At 40.5% G+C, this 17,918-nt stretch overlaps 1 protein-coding gene and 1 long non-coding RNA gene across 8 annotated transcripts in view; one reads left to right on the top strand and one right to left on the bottom strand.

Moving 5' to 3' along the window:
• The window catches only part of LOC100120388 (steroid hormone receptor ERR2), a 34,427-nt gene that overhangs the window by 5,683 nt on the left and 10,826 nt on the right, over positions 1 to 17,918 (top strand). For 2 of the 7 annotated variants that reach the window (XM_032599213.1, XM_031929420.2), the window contains exon 1: positions 5,827 to 6,299. The exons of 4 other annotated variants lie outside the window; for them this stretch is intronic. In XM_032599213.1, the coding sequence (XP_032455104.1) occupies positions 6,261 to 6,299 (39 nt within the window). In that variant the 5' untranslated portion in view covers positions 5,827 to 6,260. Of the gene's footprint in view, positions 1 to 5,804; positions 6,300 to 17,918 lie in introns of those variants that run through there. One more of the 7 variants, XM_008213727.3, reaches the window with a different exon arrangement.
• LOC116417240 overlaps positions 15,098 to 17,918 on the bottom strand; it is a 2,925-nt gene continuing 104 nt past the window's right edge. The window contains exons 1-2 of the long non-coding RNA XR_004227543.2: positions 17,895 to 17,918; positions 15,098 to 17,030 (exon numbers count right to left, since the gene is read on the bottom strand). The exon at positions 17,895 to 17,918 is cut by the window's right edge and continues 104 nt beyond it. This is a non-coding gene — a long non-coding RNA (uncharacterized LOC116417240). The remainder of the gene's footprint in view (positions 17,031 to 17,894) is intronic.

Genomic DNA, 17,918 nt, shown 5'->3' with positions numbered 1-17,918 from the left:
TACGTGTTCAACGTATACTTATACTATTCAGTCTCATTTTTATACACCGATAGCGATTCAGCGAAACGCCTCTGTTGTCATCACCTCGATGATGATGGATATATGCGCCTGGTTGGGTCAGACTTTTTGTCTGGATTTCGTGATTTTCAGAATGGCTCGATGCGCAAATTCTATTTTACTGACTTGTATTTCGCGTTCAGAATTCTGAATTTTTAGTCTTTATTAATGTTGGATTATTTTTTCTTGCTATTTCTGCATAGCATTTATTTTGTTCCTTTAGCTTGAATGTAATAGTTCAGTGATTTTTTTTGTTATTTGTGCGAGACAAAGTTATAACATGCATGTACATTCAAATCTTCATGTATCATAAATATTTATATCTGATTTTCTATAATTCTAAAGCGTCACAGTGAATAAATGTCACATATATGTGTGGAGAAACTATGTCGTCCGGTCTTACGATTGCGGAAATCAATGGCCAGCTAGATCGTGCGCACGAAATTCCTTCTTCTCTCGTTTATCACAAGACACTTCGATAACCTAAACTCTCGAATAACAACGAATTTTACTTTCATAGAATTATCGTATCATTGCGCGTATATAATTCAAAAGCGCGTGAAAAATCGAATTGATTTATGACTACTATAATAGCTGGCAATAGTTTGAATGATTTTTTACTTTTGTTATTAACATTTACAAATAATGTGTACTGCGAAACTTTTGCCCGAAAATAAGGCGAGGTTTTCGATCTTTATGTATATGTACTTCTATACCTTATGAGACGATCAAGAAACTATAGGTTTCTCATATAATCATGTATTTCATAACATAATCATAAGCCACTGTTACATGGTACTTTATAATTTATAAAATAAATAGAGAATGCTCATTTTTCATTTAATTTTCTTATATAAAAACTCCCAAGTTTTCGATCTCAAGGACCTGTGCCAATTTACGTTCTCACGACTGCTCGATAAAGATAAATCATTGATCCATGCGAAAATTACTGTAAAGTCGAAAATTTTATGAACAGATCCATACAAAAATTATGAAATTGTTTGAGATGCCTCTACTTAATGTTCTTCGAAATTCACTCCATCATATTTAATTTTCTTCCTCGCAACCAAGGTTAGGACAAATTTTTTTTCACTATATGTAATCGAAAGAATGCATGTTTCTTCATTTTTCATACTAGATACCACTTCTGCAACATGTAATAGAGGGCAGACAAAGCAGTGAAGAACTTGCTAATTGAAGCCTTGCAAATTTTTCCAAAGAAATAATGAATTCTAATCCCTTGCGATACCTTCCCTACGTATATACTTATACAATAAAACCAAAGCAAAAGGAAGGCCTCCCGTGTGTGTGTGTGTGTGTGTGTGTGTGTATATATTTGCAAAGAACGTCTCCCATCGTCCTTAGGTATATAGGAAAACAAGTAACGAATCTCCCAAAGTGCGGCTATTCGGAGACTACTTATCACAGGATATCAGATTGTATGTTGCGAAACTTAAGCTGCCCGTAACCACGAAAACTCTTAGAAAATTTTACCCATGATCAAGTACATGTTATATACAACAGTATCCTATATACGATGGGTTGGACCGCGCGTAGTATGTCCGTTATGCTTATACACATACAAGATATAGATGATTGAACGCGCATTATTTCGCAAGCAAAAAAAGCCGACATTCAAGTTCAAGGCCATTATAAGTACACACGAACCCACACACGCGCGGCGAGTTTGCGCTGAAAGAAGCCCCTCCCCCGCTGCTGATGCGCTCGTTCGCGCGCATCACATATGCCTATATACCTGTATACGCATAGCAGTGCGATGCGGAAAATTAAAGAAGGCAATAATATTTACTTACGGCACGGTGGCGAGATAATGAATGTATATTATATGCATATAATATACTTGTCGGTCTTCCTTTACTATATAAAGTAATTCCTGCTGGAGAGGAGCATGCATAAATTATATATGTATACATAACTATGATGAGGTCGATGCGCACGATTATAAAAGAGTTTATAATATAACTAGGCAATGGATTGCTGCATATATTAACTGTTAATTTTCGCTTTTTAATTTTAGGATATTCCATACCTTTAAAACTTGTCGATGCAATCGGCAATGGTTTTTCATTGATACTTGTGATTTAACTAACAAATATATCTTGAAAGTTATAAATAAACTTTGTGAATTAGTTGAATATATGATTCAGTGAGAGTGAGAGCTTCTGTTATTGCCATGCATAGTTCCCGAGAATCCCATTCATTCAACCCCTACACAGGCATAACCGCGTATTATAATAAAATTTTAATTATTATTATACCTATATAATAATAGGGTTATACATACTTCTGCTTATACAACTGGAGATGCGTCATTGATACATGCAACATTGAAATATTGTAAGCATATCATTGCAGAATGGAATTCTTTCGTATTGTGTACGTCTAAAATTATTGGAATAATATATTTTTAACTTTTTACCATTACTCGAATCCAACACGTGCCGAATTCAAGCATTATAATTTTGCTTCATTGTTTTTTTCCGATTTCTATCTTGCAGGATGCATCGACTTTTTTATAGATATACCGATTTTGAATCGTCAAGCTGCACACGAGTCGGAAGATAAATTGTAATGAGTCGCTGCGGCACGCGCGAAAATTTCTCCCAAACGACAAAAGAGGGTCAGATAATGTGTCATTGCCTCAAGGTAAATTGCAAAAAAGTTAATGACCGATATTCCGCTCGGTACATAATTGTACACCTGGACTATAAGAATTGGAGAACGCGAATTGGAGAATAATTAGATCAAATTTGACGATGTATGTATATATATATATATATATATATATATATATATGTGTGTGTGTGTGTTAGAATGTACATGTTTGCTTACTCAGCTTCGTATTTTTTTCTGATATACATCCAGATAATTCTCTTTATTCCAGTAGTACACATTTGCAGACCATACTTTATTAAACCTATACCGATTTTTGTATCCAAGCATGTGATCAGTCTTCCTTTATGAATTTAATCAATATTTTTTTATCATTGGACTTTTGACTTCATCATTTTTTATGTTCCCTTTATATGTACATAATCTAATGATTATCTTAATATGAGGTTAATCAGATATTTGAGCCGATTATTAACTCAAATATTATGCGTGGATTATATTTTTAATAGGTATATATGTAGTTTCACTACACAATTTGAAGTAAAATTTCAGGTTTGCTCATTATTAATTTATTTCTTCCCGAAATTTTTTATGGATTTCCTGAGAAGTTCAAAACACTAGTAACACGTTATGTCACGAAGTATTATTATTTTCTATTATAATGGGGGTTTCTAAATCTTAATTATATAATTTCAAAGCTATCACCTATTGTATTCGAAGTATTGAATTTATCATGACTTATTAATTGGGCATCATTGTTCGGTCAGTTAATTCCTTCTACACTGCACATACTCTTCATAAACGACATCTTTTATATTAAAGAAAATAAAGATGATCGTTGCATAATATATGGAATATATTGGCGGATAAAGAGCGAGAAACAATATAATGCATAAGCAAACTCCCCCCCCCCCTCATGGCGACGTGTCTCGTCTTTTCGGCTTGAAAAACGTCCTGATGCAATTGACGCTATTCGCTCTGTGTACAATTTACTATCAGCGCCACTTTTGGCGGCAAAACTGAGAACTGTTGGGTTGCTAAAATATATTGGCTTATATAAAGAGTTATACAGAATAATTTGGTGAGAAATTGGTATTGCTTTAAACTGGCGCAAACTTTTTTGAAAGATAAATATTAGTGCCCCTAATGTATACAAAAGTTTACAAGCATTTTAATTTAATTTAAGCAATTTATGTAGAATACGCTTAAAATACCTCGATGCACAGAGCGAATATGCGCCCAAAGAGAGTTATAAGTATAGTAGCGCACGTGCGCTTCGCGCGATGAATTATGCATGATAATTAGGTCGTGATAATCGTAAGCTCACAGCACGGCACATGAAAATTCAAGATCACTGCCGGTATTGTATAGTCGATTAACTGGAAATCAAAAGTTTTTTTCAACACTTCCTTGTATATACGAACAAGCGATGCGCGATTTACCGTAAAAGCGGACAAGATTAATTCCGCGGCGATGTTCTTATTGTTTTGATTCTAATGAAGAAGCGTTGATGTATACATATACACGACTGGAATAATTGTCGAAAAGCGGCGCTTCCCTTTATTATGGGCTTTGTGCGCTTTGTGCGCTTGACATTCGACTGACTTTATTTCGAAATTTGTCAGAGGAGCCAAGCCACAAAGAGGTATAGCTGTTCGGGAATTGCAAATTAATGCATTGTTCGCGACGGAGCGAGGAATTTCCTGCACTCTTGTCAAAGATTTGTTTTTGGTGTCAGTACACCGTCATGGTATAGGGGGATTGACATTAGTACATTTTCAGTTGTGTTTCATTCGCCTTTGAACGCAAGCATAAAATTAAATCTGATCTATTTATATACCTATATAATATGGCCCTCGCTGATTACAATATACTTTTTATATTTCCGAAATTAATTTCTTCGAACGAGCATGAATTTGAACTCTGACTGGAAAAATGTTCTTCCTACGTACCTTAGCCCAATCGTGTTGCGCTTGTGTGGTTTATTCCATTCACGAATTTAGAGAAATTGAGAATTCGCAAAGTTAAAAAATTCAAACTTGAAGTGTATACGCATCACGGGCGGGGTATGATGTGCCAAGCTACAACCGCCATTCAAAAATATGCCTGTTATATGTAAAATGAAAAACAAAATATTTCAAAATCGTTAATAATGTATACTCGCACCGAGCAGGTAAATACACGCCTGCGAAAGAAAGGGTTGGGTTGTGCTCCCTCGGCATTTTATAATAAATAGACAGTGTGCTCACGCGTCCACAAAACACAAGCTTCAATTACAAAACTCAGACTAGCATATCACTGCCGCCGGTTCCTGTCTCAGATTTCGCGTGTTTATATCTATACATTATGTACGTCAAAAGTTCAGGTGTTGTCCGACGTTTGATGTAATTTAGATATATTATAAGTACTCCTACACCGATTTTTCTCACATCAGTTCTACTCGTATATATTATATACCCATCATCTCCTCGTTCTTCTCTCATAAGCTCGACCAACAAGGTCGAGAGATAACCTGAGAGAGGAACATCTGATGCCCCCGCACACAGTATATCTATACTACAACCTACCCTATACACCCTCCCCTTGCTCTTTCACTGCCCCGATCGCGTCGGCGGCGGCGGCGGTGGCGTATGTATATATATATATATATATATATATATATAATATATATATATATATATATATATATATATATATATATATATATATATATTATATATATATATATATATATATATATAATATATATATATATATATATATATATATTATATATATATATATATATATTATATATATATATATTATATATATATATATATATATATATATATATATATATATATATATATATATATATATATATAATATATATATATATTATATATATATATATATATATATATATATATATATATATACCTATATATCAGCTCGTGGCTGCGCGCGTGTGTGAGTGCGACGGCGGCGGCGTCGGCGTGCTGATGGTCCTATGTGTGTCGAGTGCTCCCTCTCTGCGCCTTTGCCGCTGGCCGCCGCCGACGAAGCTCGCCGCGCGCGCGATCCTGCATCAGCGCCGGCAAGCGAGAGAGAGAAAGAGAGCGAGTGACGTTACGACACAGCAGAGTGGAACACAGTCGCGCACGGCCCGCGGAGCCGTCGACATCGAACTGCGGCGTGTGTGTGAGTGTGTGCGCGCGCGCGCGTTTATGCAGCGGTGCTGCGCCTCCTGGTGCATCAGTGGCCGATGCCGAGGTGAGACGTTCTCGGGACTTTCGCACTACGACATTCGAGTATAGCCAATCGAGAGACAGAGAGATAGAGAGTATCCGAGCGAGCTTCGGAGATTGAATAACCCGGCGAGCTTCGCATCAGCAGCTCGCGGCCGATGTGCTGCTGTCGCTGCAGCTGCTGCACGTGCGCGAGTGCGGGAGAGGAGGAGGATCTGCTGTTCTGCTGCAGCGTAGCATACCTATAACATAGAGAGAGGGAGAGAAGAAATCTCCGACTACGAGCACTGCTGCAGGAGGGACACGGAGCGGACGGAACACCGGCGCGGTGAACTTGGAATGTACGACACGGCCATGGACGCCTGGATGTATGACGTGGTACGTGCAGACTCTCTATATCCCGACCATGCGAATTCTATACTGGACATATCCATCTCGCTGCTGCTCCAGCGAATACAATCCGTATAATTTCGCGGACAAGGTCGCGCGCGCGCGCACGCTCTGTGTGCCGCGTACTCGCTTTTATAACTACTTGTGATATCGTATGCCTTCTTCCTATTCTTCTCCTCTCGTTCGCGCGCTCGTTTCTTCCGTCTCCCTCCGAGTCTCCTTTTATTACGTGCTCGCAGCTTCGTATCATATCTGGACGGTTGCTCGCATGTAATGTGGACTTGCCAGCTGAGAGCGAGAGTTTCGTCTTGGACATTTGCATTAAAATTTCCAATTCAGAGCTTTTTACTCCGGTTGTGCAACGTGAGCTTGAAGCCGGCGGAGCTATTCTCGATTTCGTTCGTGTATTTAATGTGCTTACGGTCTGCGTTTAATCTGCAATACAACGTTGATAAGGCTTTTTTCGTCGGCGTACGACCAATCGTTTTACATAATTTAGTATATTTGGTATATCGCGCTATCAAAAGTTGTCGAGTTTCTCGACGCTATGAATCGTGGAGTTTCGCGGATAAAACGACTCTTTGCCATGCGACCACCTTTCATTCATCTCTTAATAAATTAGCTTTACAAAAATATTTTTACAACAGTAGACATCTATGAATTTGCCGTACTATCCGAAAATGAAAGTCAAACTTTATTAGAGAAGATAACGAACAACGAGCTTTTTTCGCTTGTTAGAATAAAAAAAACACGAATTTGAATGTTATCTATACAAGGTCCAAACAGCACGTGCCGTCTTAAAAACTGTTGATTGTGAGTCAGAGTTTGCGTTTACGACGGATCGTCGAGCAAAAAGTTACGTTTCTTAATTTACAAGCGCGACTCTATTTTTAGCGCGTTTCCTCGGTAATAACAATTTTCAGAGTATATAGAGAAATACTTCGTCTCTACATTATGATGTGGATTAAAATGAGGTAGAATGCAGGAGGAAGGGGAGCCCGACTAGCGCGGCCATGAAAAAATTGTTTGTTTTGATGGGCATAAGCGCAACCGCGGCGCATGCGGATCTCTCCAAGTTATGTTATCTTCCACGTCTCGACGACAATATCCTCGGCTGGAGCTTTTGTCTAAGTCCGTCTGTGTAATATTCGTTAGCCGTGCGGCTCTTCCAGGAAAAATTCGAAAATACCTGGTTAGCCGAGTTTGAGTTTCTCCCAAAGAATTCTTCCACTCGCGTAAGTCGCTCACTTTGCTGACCCGTTTTATTCTTCAAAATTCCTGTTGAAAAAGAAATTTAATAAAAATTCAAGTCTTTTAAATTTTTTTTTCATCTTGTCGAGCAACAAAACATCCATGCACTCATCATTGCCAACGTCCGGATAACGCCGGGCCGATGACTATAATAGGGTCTGTGCGCCACTCCCGCGCGCGCGCGCAACTTTCGTTTCGAGAATCGAGGCCCGCGCTCTCGCGTCTACTCTGCGGCACATACTTATTTTCAAGGCGTGGTGTTTCGCGTTTTTGTCTCTCTCTCTCTCTCTCTCTCTCTCTCTCTCTCTCTCTCTCTCTCTCTCACTCTCTCTATCTCTCTCGTTCTTTTTTCCCTGCGCTTCTCCGCGCTGCACAGACACCAGTATAGGCTTGTTATTCGCGCTCGCGCATACTATACACACTCTTCCACCGGCGAACCATGACCAATCCCACTTTAAAAATAGGCCCCGTACACAGCGCGCGCGCACACAGACGAGCATGTGGGAGGACCTTGAAAATACTCCGCGTTGTTATTATACATCGGTGGAATTCGAGTGTGTGCTGTCATTTCGCTTTGTCGAGGTTTATCGTTGTGCCCCTGCATAATTCTTCCACGAGTATACTATACGGCAGCAGCGCGTAATCAACTTTTCCTTTCTGCGGAAGCTCTCGATCGCATCTCGCGCATATATAGACAAGCGGGAAAAGCGCAGCAAACGCACAGAGATATTACGAGAAAGCTGCTGCAGTGTGCGATTTATCGGGATATTATCTAACGGTTCGATCTGGTTAGCGACAGCAGCGGAGAAGCAGCATCGGTGCCCGGTGTTCTTGAACTCTATGCGCTCTCCCTCTCTCTCTCTCTCTCTCTCTCTCTCTCTCTCTCTCGCGCGCGCGCGCGCTTACGAAGGCGTCATCACTGATAAAGAAAGATATTCAAGGCCATCGAGCGCGCGCTCTTTTTCGCAATCCTCGTTCCGTTGCACAGCGGCGCCTCATATGCGGATTGCCGCGTCTTTACGAATTCATCCGCGATTTTTCGGCCCTCGAGGCTTGCGTCGCGTTGCTTTTTTCTCTCTTCTTGGTCTCGCTCTTCCTCTCGCGGTACGGCGCCGTCGAGCTGCGATGCGGCTTATGATAATGCTCGACCGGTTTTATTTGCATGTCAATGGTGCGCGCATCGAGGAAAATTTAAAAGAAAGCTTCCATATTATACACTTCGCGCGCTTGGCTTTTAATTTTCCCTCGCGGAATGCCGCCACGCACATTTTCCTGCCGTTTACTTTAATTGGGATCGGGCCGACGCTCGCGTCAATTGCAATTCCATTGACTGCAATCGATAACGATTCGAGAAGATCCATATAGTCCTCGATGCACTTGCCGTCGTGCGCTGCGCGTGCGGGACTTCCTGGGTTTTAGCTGCTCGTTTGAAAAGCGCACACGAAAATCTTTCCTCGATTCACCGCGCGACTGCCCAAAACAAAGCGTCCCTGCCTTGATACATTCGGCTACGCTAATGCGCGTACAATTGATATCGCGCCCTGTCTCACTCTCTCGAGCTCATTATCGGCCGCCCGCTGTATGTCAAAGGCTTTTCCTTATTTTATAAATTCATTTGTACTCAGCGCCTCGTACCATTCGAATAGCCGACGTGTCGAAGGGTCAATAGGAATTAACGCCTTTGGTTCATTGACACCGATTGACAGAGTGCGAAGTGATTATCGAGTCGAAGAGTTGACTTTGATTTGAAATTCATCGCTCTTTGTGTGTACCGGCGGGAGTTTCGATGATTATTCAGGAAAAAAAGTGTCTGCTGAAATTTGTCGTCGCCCCGTTTGCCTTGTTAATTCGAGACGAATCAATTGTTCCGTCGACGTGTGCTCATTGACATGGTCTTCCGATGCGCGCAACTTGCCGTAACAATTTCGTGGAAGCGAGGAACCGCGTAAGACTGATCGTATGATTGGATCGGTGAGTTTGAAAAGCGGCCCGCGGTTGGTTATACTCCATTAATCGTCTTGTTGAATATGGTCTTCCAGCTGAATATTTCCACGCCAAATAGCTGTTCTTTCCAGGGTACACATGCACTTTACAAGTACAACAGTGACCTGATTAGCGTTTTCGAAACAAAATTTGAGCCAACGATTTTTTCATCAAACTGTAATGAAACATTACACTAGTAGCTAATATAAGGATGAATTTATTCAGCGCCACGTGCAAGCTATTGAACTTTGTACTGAAGAAAAAGTATATTGATGGGATGAAAATAGCCGTTTACGAGAAAATCGATATTACCAACAAATTACTATGAGCCATTTTCATCTTGGAATTTCTTCATAATTGAGTTCTCCTCTAGTAAATATATAAAATCGCGCAGCACAGTGACACAAAGCCGGAACAAATAATAAGCGACGAGCTTCATCAATATACAAAGAATTGATATACTTCAAACTGCACCTTTGAAAGCTCGAAGGGGAGAAAAAATCTCTTCTTGATCATCGCACGCCTATAGACACCCGCAGTTATAGTTTTCATTAACGCTTACATATACAGAAGCCGAGCCCTTCGCCTGTGAAAGATAGAACACGTAGGCGAGTAGGAAAGTGCGCCATTCATGCGCGCGAGCTGTAAACTCTCTTTCCTGTATGGCCTTCGAAGCTGCCACACGTGATACTCATATGCACAATGTCAATGGCTCGATCCACCGTATTTACGGCATCCAATTATAAATCGACGCTGATCGGTATATTTACCTTTAATACACACTTAAAGTATCATCGCACTGCGAGGAGCTTTTAACGAGGGAACTTTCGCGTGGAAGGTTCTGGAGGAAAAGCTTGCCTCGGCTAAACGATGATGTGTGTTTTGTAAGAGCGGACATCGAGGTGCGTGAAAAACAATCTATTATATAATTAGATCCTCTTTTTGTTGGGTTAGGCCGATTTTTACGCGAGCTCGTGATTATGAAAGCGAGCCGTCTTTCAGCAAGTCGTGGCTCAGCTCTGTGATTGACGTGAAAGAGAACAGTCGAATAACAGCTCGTTCGTTGCGACTTGGTTAAGCGCATCGAACAAGCTCTCTTCTCTTTTCGTTGTTCACCACGAGGTAATAGTACATTACGCAACTAGTGCGAGGGGCACACGATTCCCTCGCACGAGTTGCGTATACTATTTTTCATAACAAGTGTCGCGGAGCTCGACATTATACTAAATTAGTATATTATATAAATTAAATTTATTTCATAATGCGAAATAGGCTATGCTCCTGTGAAAGCTTATTCATACAAAAAGTTCGTTAAATCACACATTGTCGCTATATACAAGTGTAATTATACTAAACTAAAATATTTTTGCAAATTTAAAAATGAATTATTTTTAATAGAAAATTATTACATCTTTTATCAAAAAATATTAAACTAAAACACAAATATAGTGTATCGTACATTGTAGTTAATTATGATGATTATGTACATTAATTGTAACATTATAATTATTAAAATGAAAAGAAATATTTTTGTCGATGCTTTCAATAGTAAATGATTGTTCGCTTTTTTCATCACTGTTTTGTCTACGTTTTTTCAACGGTGAACCACATGTAGCTTGCTATGTTTCGGTTAATCGATAAAATTCATCCTCAGCGTGTGGTTCATTATCATCATTTCGACCTTCTGAATCAAATCTGGTTCCTTTTAATGAAACTGTTACAGATTTTTTGGGTTGATCAACTGTAATTTCTGCTCCAGAAGTAGATGCTACTTGATTGTTACACTGCGGTATGCGATTTCGGGTGGAATTTCATTTCCATAATCGGAGATATCGTCTGTATCACAAGAACTGTTATCACTCATGTTTACTTTTCGGTTAGGTACCATAGGTTATAAACAAGACGTCTTGCACTAATGATACACAATTTCGCAATCATACATATGTAAAATAAATGACAGCGACAGGATAGGTATCTCCACGCACGCTTCAAATGTTCCCGCGCACGCTGCGAGAGAGCGTGCCTAAGTCGATGACTTTAGCGCCAAAACAAATGACTCTAAAGTCGAGCTCCGCGCACGCTGTTATGAAAATTCTCTTTTAGTTGTTGACCACGGGGTAAGGGAAGAATAGTCTTTATGGCAAGTGTTTTTGTGCGCATGATTACGGCATTGCTATTAACGTATAAGAGCTTCATTTCACTCCTTCATAATTATTTCTAAATAAAAAGCTCGATCAACGACTTAAATAAATCATGAAACGCCAGAGAGACGTAGCCGCTTTTTCCAATTTCATCGCATCCATCAAGCTACACACAATACGCATAGAAATAAATCCATGCCAAGACGATCTTCTACATATCCGCGAGCGTGCGTGTATCTGTGCGTGTAGATGAAAAGTACAGGTCTCGGCCGCGGACTTCGTATCGCCCATGTCATCGCGTTTCTCTTATCTGTCAATTGTCGCGTTGCCAGCGTCTCTCTGAAAGGTATACGAAGCAGAGAAGTCGCATCAAGGCGTAGGTGAAGGCGAAGTTAAGTCTCTGCTGCGGAGGAGTGGTGGGGAGGCGCACATGGTATATACTGTGTTACGCATGTATACGAAGTGACTGTGGGGAAAGTGAAGATCGTAGAATGATATTGACATCCGCGAGACAAGTCAAGTTCAAGGAAAAAGCGGAGCGATCAGAAGGCTCGAGCGTCGTAATACATAGGTATTTGTGAAGAGTTAACTGAAGTTCTGCTGTCGTTGCTCTTATATTTACGCTTGATTATATAAAAATGTTACGTTTATAAAAAATTCGAACATACAGCAATTCTGGATTATGTTCTTCCTGTGGTGTCATTGACATGCAATTACATTATTTATCAAAATATTTAGCATCAAGAGCCATACCTTTTTACGAGATTAATTATAATACCGCGCTTGACAAAGCAGACGACGCAATAACAATATTTTGTTTAAGCCTTTTTATTATTACTGACTCATCTGGAGAATAAGAATCGAAGTTTAATATACGTTATTTTTCAATAAATGAACCAAATAGAAAATATTTTTACTATCAAGTTTTCTAAGTGTACCACAGATTTTATTCGAATAAAAAAAGTATTTCAACGTATTTAAAAGTCACTTTACAAATCTGAACGCTGAGTAAAAAAAGATATGTGTGACTAATTGAATCCGTGCGCGTGTAACCGAAAATAAAAGAATCATCAAGCTTTAGTCCGTAATTGAATTGTCCCATCTGCTGTGTCCTTGCTCTTCATCGTTAATACCGAAAAAAGGCGGTTAGAGTTAACGCTTGCCATCGACCTACCCACCAAAGTGGGTTGAAAAGTAAGCCTTATCGTATACATATATAGCATTCGCGTTTCAAAATACTTGCGCGAACAATAATCCCTTATTATATATTTATTGCGGAATTTCGCTGCAGCGCTTTGCATAACCAAATCGACGAGATAATAAAACTCTGCTGGCAAGCGCATGAAGAGCTTTGCGAAGAAAATCGACAAACGAGCGATGTTCAATGCCGATGATTTTCAGGGACCAGCTCTTTTCCATCGCGTCGTCGCGCGGTGAAAGAGAAAGTGCAAGAAGCCCTGCGCGCGTGTCTGATCGGTACTAGACCTTGTCTACTTAGTACACACGCTATTTAACGAGCTATGTCTATGCATCGCCCTTTAGGATCGCCCTGAGCGAATGCCTTATTTCACGAATTTTGAATCGATCCAAAAAGTTGAGAAACATTTATGATATGCGAACAGAGATATAAATGAACCGCGAATATAGTCCGACCAATGGGCTGCCAAATGAATCGACAGGTTCATGCAGCATCTTTTCAAGATTTCCATACATTTCAAGTCATATACTGGGCGCCGAATTCAGTTCTTCTTTCGGAGAATAAAAGAGCTTCGTATAGCAATCGCGCTTTGCATTACCCGCTCTCTGCAGCGCGTATTATATCGATGCATCAGCGCGGGCCCCGACTGTTTTTACACGAGATATCGTCGCGCGTTTATCGGCGCTCGTGCACAATATATATATATATATATATATAATATTATACACATTGCTGCTAAGAGTGCGTGTAAAACAAGTCGTCAAGGCCAAGATTGGGCCGTCGGCTTTTGGCCGCTTATCGTTCATTGCTTTAATGCTGAAATGTCACTCGAATATAAGAGAAACATCCAATGCGCAATAGAGCTCAGCGTGGGCCGTCGGCGTTTGCTCTTAGTATCGCGCATATATATTATCAGCTGCAGCATTTCTGGGAGAAAACAATCGCTGAATTACATAAGCCGCAAGCACATTGCATTTGCATCGGTATTTTTCCAAATCGTGCGAATAATGTGTGTGTGTGTGTGTGCGTGCGTATATATATATATATATATATATATATATATATATATATATATATACACGCACACACACACATATATCCCAAGCTCGATTATGAATTGCTTGTTTTTTTTTAAGTATAAGAAGAAGCATAACTATACACTATACGTCTGATATTACATCCAAGGCTCGATTTGCTGCGAATTTCTTAAAGATGCAGCATGTCATTCGAAGATACGATTCGCGCATCTCCATTACGCTGCACTGCATATATATATATATATATATATATATACACACATACACACATCACACACAGCAAATGCGCTCCGCTCTTTTAGCATACAAAAACAAAGTATGTGCGGCAATCAGATAAGCCGCGCGCACAATATACATGTCGAAAATAACATCCACTCGTGCATTCCCCGACGGAAGAAAACGTGCGATGTATCCGCGCGACGTCGTAATACAAGTACAGATTTCGTCGCGTATCTATATACGTTATATAGCCCGACGCGCGTCGCCGCCGGCCGGCGTGTATAACATAATCGGGTGTGCGTGTATCTATGCATATAAGGTATGTATTGTACAGTCGAGTTTCGTCGCCGCCGCGTGCGCGAGCAAAGCCATTTGACCTTGACCGTGATCCAAAGCTTATCGATTTTCTTCGTCCCTTTTATACCCCCGCGCAGTTCGAGTCCTCCTCCCGCTGGAGGATATATATATATATATATATATATATATATATATATATGTGTGTGTGTGTGTGTGTGTGTGTGTGTGTGTGTGCGCGTGTGTGTACACAGCGAGGAGGAGGAGGAGGAGAGAGCGCGCGACCTCGAGGCTGCTGCCACCGCCTCATTTCTCTCCTCGCGCTCTTTCTCTCTCTGTCTCGCGTGTGTGTTTCGTCTGTGGCTGCGCTCGCGCCGGCAGCCTTTTTCCTTCTCTTCTGCTCGCTTTAACCGTATATAACTACGCACGATTCCTTTTCGTATATATACGCTATATCTGTTCGTTTGTGCCGCGCTCGCAAAGAATCGGAGACGCCCCTTATACGCTTGCTTGTATAGGTGTGCGTATGTATGGGACGTCTGATGCCCGTGATGGATCGTCGGCGCGGTGCTCTGGCTTTAATGGTCCATGATTTGTCAAGCGAGAGCGGGAAGATGTATCGCGTTGTATACGGAGGAGGAGGGAGAAAAATTCGGGCAAAGCTGCGAAGGGCAATCGATTATATATAATTTAGGAAAAATACATCAGGTATACAATTGTGTCCAATCAATCCCATTACCGCAGTTGCGAGTGCGGCGATCCAAGCTTATAATGCGACTATCGCGATTTTTATTCCGTTTGATGACTCTCATCTCCTCTTTAAATGAAAAACCGATTCTTTAAAATTCACCAAGTATGTATAAGGATCTCGCGTGACGTCATGTGACGTTGACGGATTTGCCTCCCTCTCTCGCTCTCTTTAGCGAGGCGCGTGACGTCACGGCGCATCGATTTTATACCCGCTGCCACAATATGAAATATGCTCTCCAAAGGCCGGCGGACCCGTTAAATCCATATTCATATTTTTAGGACGAGCTTATTCGCAATTTTATTAATCCGCGAGATCGGTTTCGAATCGATTTTTACCCCGCCGACGCGTGTACTATACGCGCACGCGTATGTCAATACACTATCCATATAGCGCCAGATACAGATATACGCGCGCTTTATAGCAGAGCGAATTCATCGCATGCATAAATCAGTCGCTCTGGCCGTGTATGAAAAAAAAATCGACGTATACAGTCGGTAGTTCTGCTGCTGCTGCATATGCGCCTCGTGCGCGCCAATTACACATCGGAACGTGGCCGAGGCCTTCATCGAGGCTCGCAACCCTGACCCTGTGTGATTCGCCTCGTCGTCGTCTTCGTCGTCATCGTCGACGCCGTCGTGGTCACTCGCGAGATATCGATTTCATTGCGTATACGTAGGTATATCGAACACGTGTTTTCTTCCTCCTCCTACTTCTGTTTTTTTTTCTTTTATTCGACTTTGCGATGGAGCGGTGCTGTCTGCGGAACTAATTTTGTTACACGGCAAAGCAGCTGTTGGAGTATAAGGTGCACTACCGACTCGGCTGATTCAGGGAGATATTGGTATAAACAAAGTTATTTTGCAGTAGAGTGAAACTCCAAACGTGAGTTTTGTGTAGCATCAAAACGAGCATAAACATCAGCTGAAGGAATCCTCTAGCGAGAGGAGCTGTAAACAGAGACTATTAATTTTTTTTAATGTAGAAATGATTATGTAGCAAACATATAGTATACCAAAGCGGGTTTTTTCGTCGTTTTGACTCATTGTAGGAATTCCCCTCTTTTTGCGCTATAACATACAAATAGGTGCATCTAGCCCCTTCTTTGACGTAACGTTATACACGTTTATGGTTTACTCTGAAAGCATAATACTGCAGGCTGTAGCCTATTATTACTCTTGTAACATCAACAACTATTATCTATACAACGCGAGCAGAAATAGTAATACAATATAATATACAAATAGTTCTTACTGCAAAACAATAAAACACGTTCTTTGTATTATAACATCAACTCTGATAAAGCTCTGTTTTCACTATGGAAAAACTTTTTCGCGCACTCGACACGGTGGGATAGATCCCGACGAGCGAGTATTTAATAATAACGCACTCGCACGGCCCTCGTTTCCACTCTCCGGTGTGATATTATAGGTATACATGTGTTATATACAGACGGCGGCGGATCGATCACAGGAGCGCAGGTTTCGGGGGTAGAGGCTTGGTCAGGGTCATCCGCGGAAAAAAAATATCGAGCGCGCAAACTGCTCCGCCGCCGGCCGAATCGCGAAAATTCCCTGACGCGCGACCGGGATTAACGTAATATAGCGCGGCCGTTCACTTGAATTATTCATGATTTGTTTTCCTCGTGAAAAATTGCTCGGGGAATACAAATTCACGCGTCGCTGTATTATACGCTCTTCGCTTTTCTCTCTTGTATAAGCAAATTGTTATACTTTATTGTGAATGTCGCAATAATTATAACGCGCCAGAGTAGAGCTTGAAGATTGAACTGCGGCAATGTAGTTGGCTTTGCTGAGTAACGATGGTTGTTATTTGTTTATTGTTGTTCTGAAAAGAAAACAAACGCAATTGCAATCTTGTTGTGACAGATATAGTGAATTACATGAGTACGTGTCGTAAAAATTTACGACCTACACGGTTTGGACGTATAGAGATTCGCTCCCTAAAATATAATTACTGCTGCATTTTTTTTTCATTATCAGTGCCTTGAACTTTAATAATCGCGCGCGAACCCGCATCGGCATGCATTATATATGAAGAGCGCGCCTATCTCGCTCTCGAGGCGTCCGCCGTTATCTATAGCTTTTTATCTATAAACATTTTCGTATAATATATCAGCTATTATTCCAATTGCAGTATGCTTCTCTCATGCGCCAGAAATTAATACATTTTCTAAATTGTTTCGCCGAATCAAATCACGTCGCGGCCTATTTCCCTATATAAAAAAGTCATGACCGGATGAAGTGAAGCCAAGAATGCGTTAATATGATTGGTTCATGTAGTGCGCATGCGTCAAAAGTATCGTTAGAATTTTTTGATTTGTTTTTGATTTCTAAAATTGATTCGAATATTAAAAATGTAATATAATACTATAATACATATCAAATTATAATTTGTGTATTTATAATATTCTAGAGACATTCTACTCTCGAGACATAACCTTAAAATTTTAAAAGGAAGTTGGCGACGAAACCGCGACAACTTTGAAATTTATATGAGCGCGAAATGAATCATATATTGTAAAGTTTGATATATTTCCGTGATAGAAAACAAATATTAAAAATATCAATCAAGTATTTATATTCCATTTAATAAGTTAATGAAATTATAGTCTACTACAGTGGGCGCAGCGCACTGCGCCAAGTCTAGTACATATATAATACCCATATCGTATCAATGAAAAATCCTTACAGGTGTCTGCGCGTGTACGTATAT

Source organism: Nasonia vitripennis, chromosome 4 (genome assembly GCF_009193385.2).
Source record: "Nasonia vitripennis strain AsymCx chromosome 4, Nvit_psr_1.1, whole genome shotgun sequence".
Lineage (NCBI taxonomy): Eukaryota > Metazoa > Arthropoda > Insecta > Hymenoptera > Pteromalidae > Nasonia > Nasonia vitripennis.
Note: the sequence above shows the minus strand (reverse complement) of the source record. Positions and strands in the feature narration are given on the sequence as shown.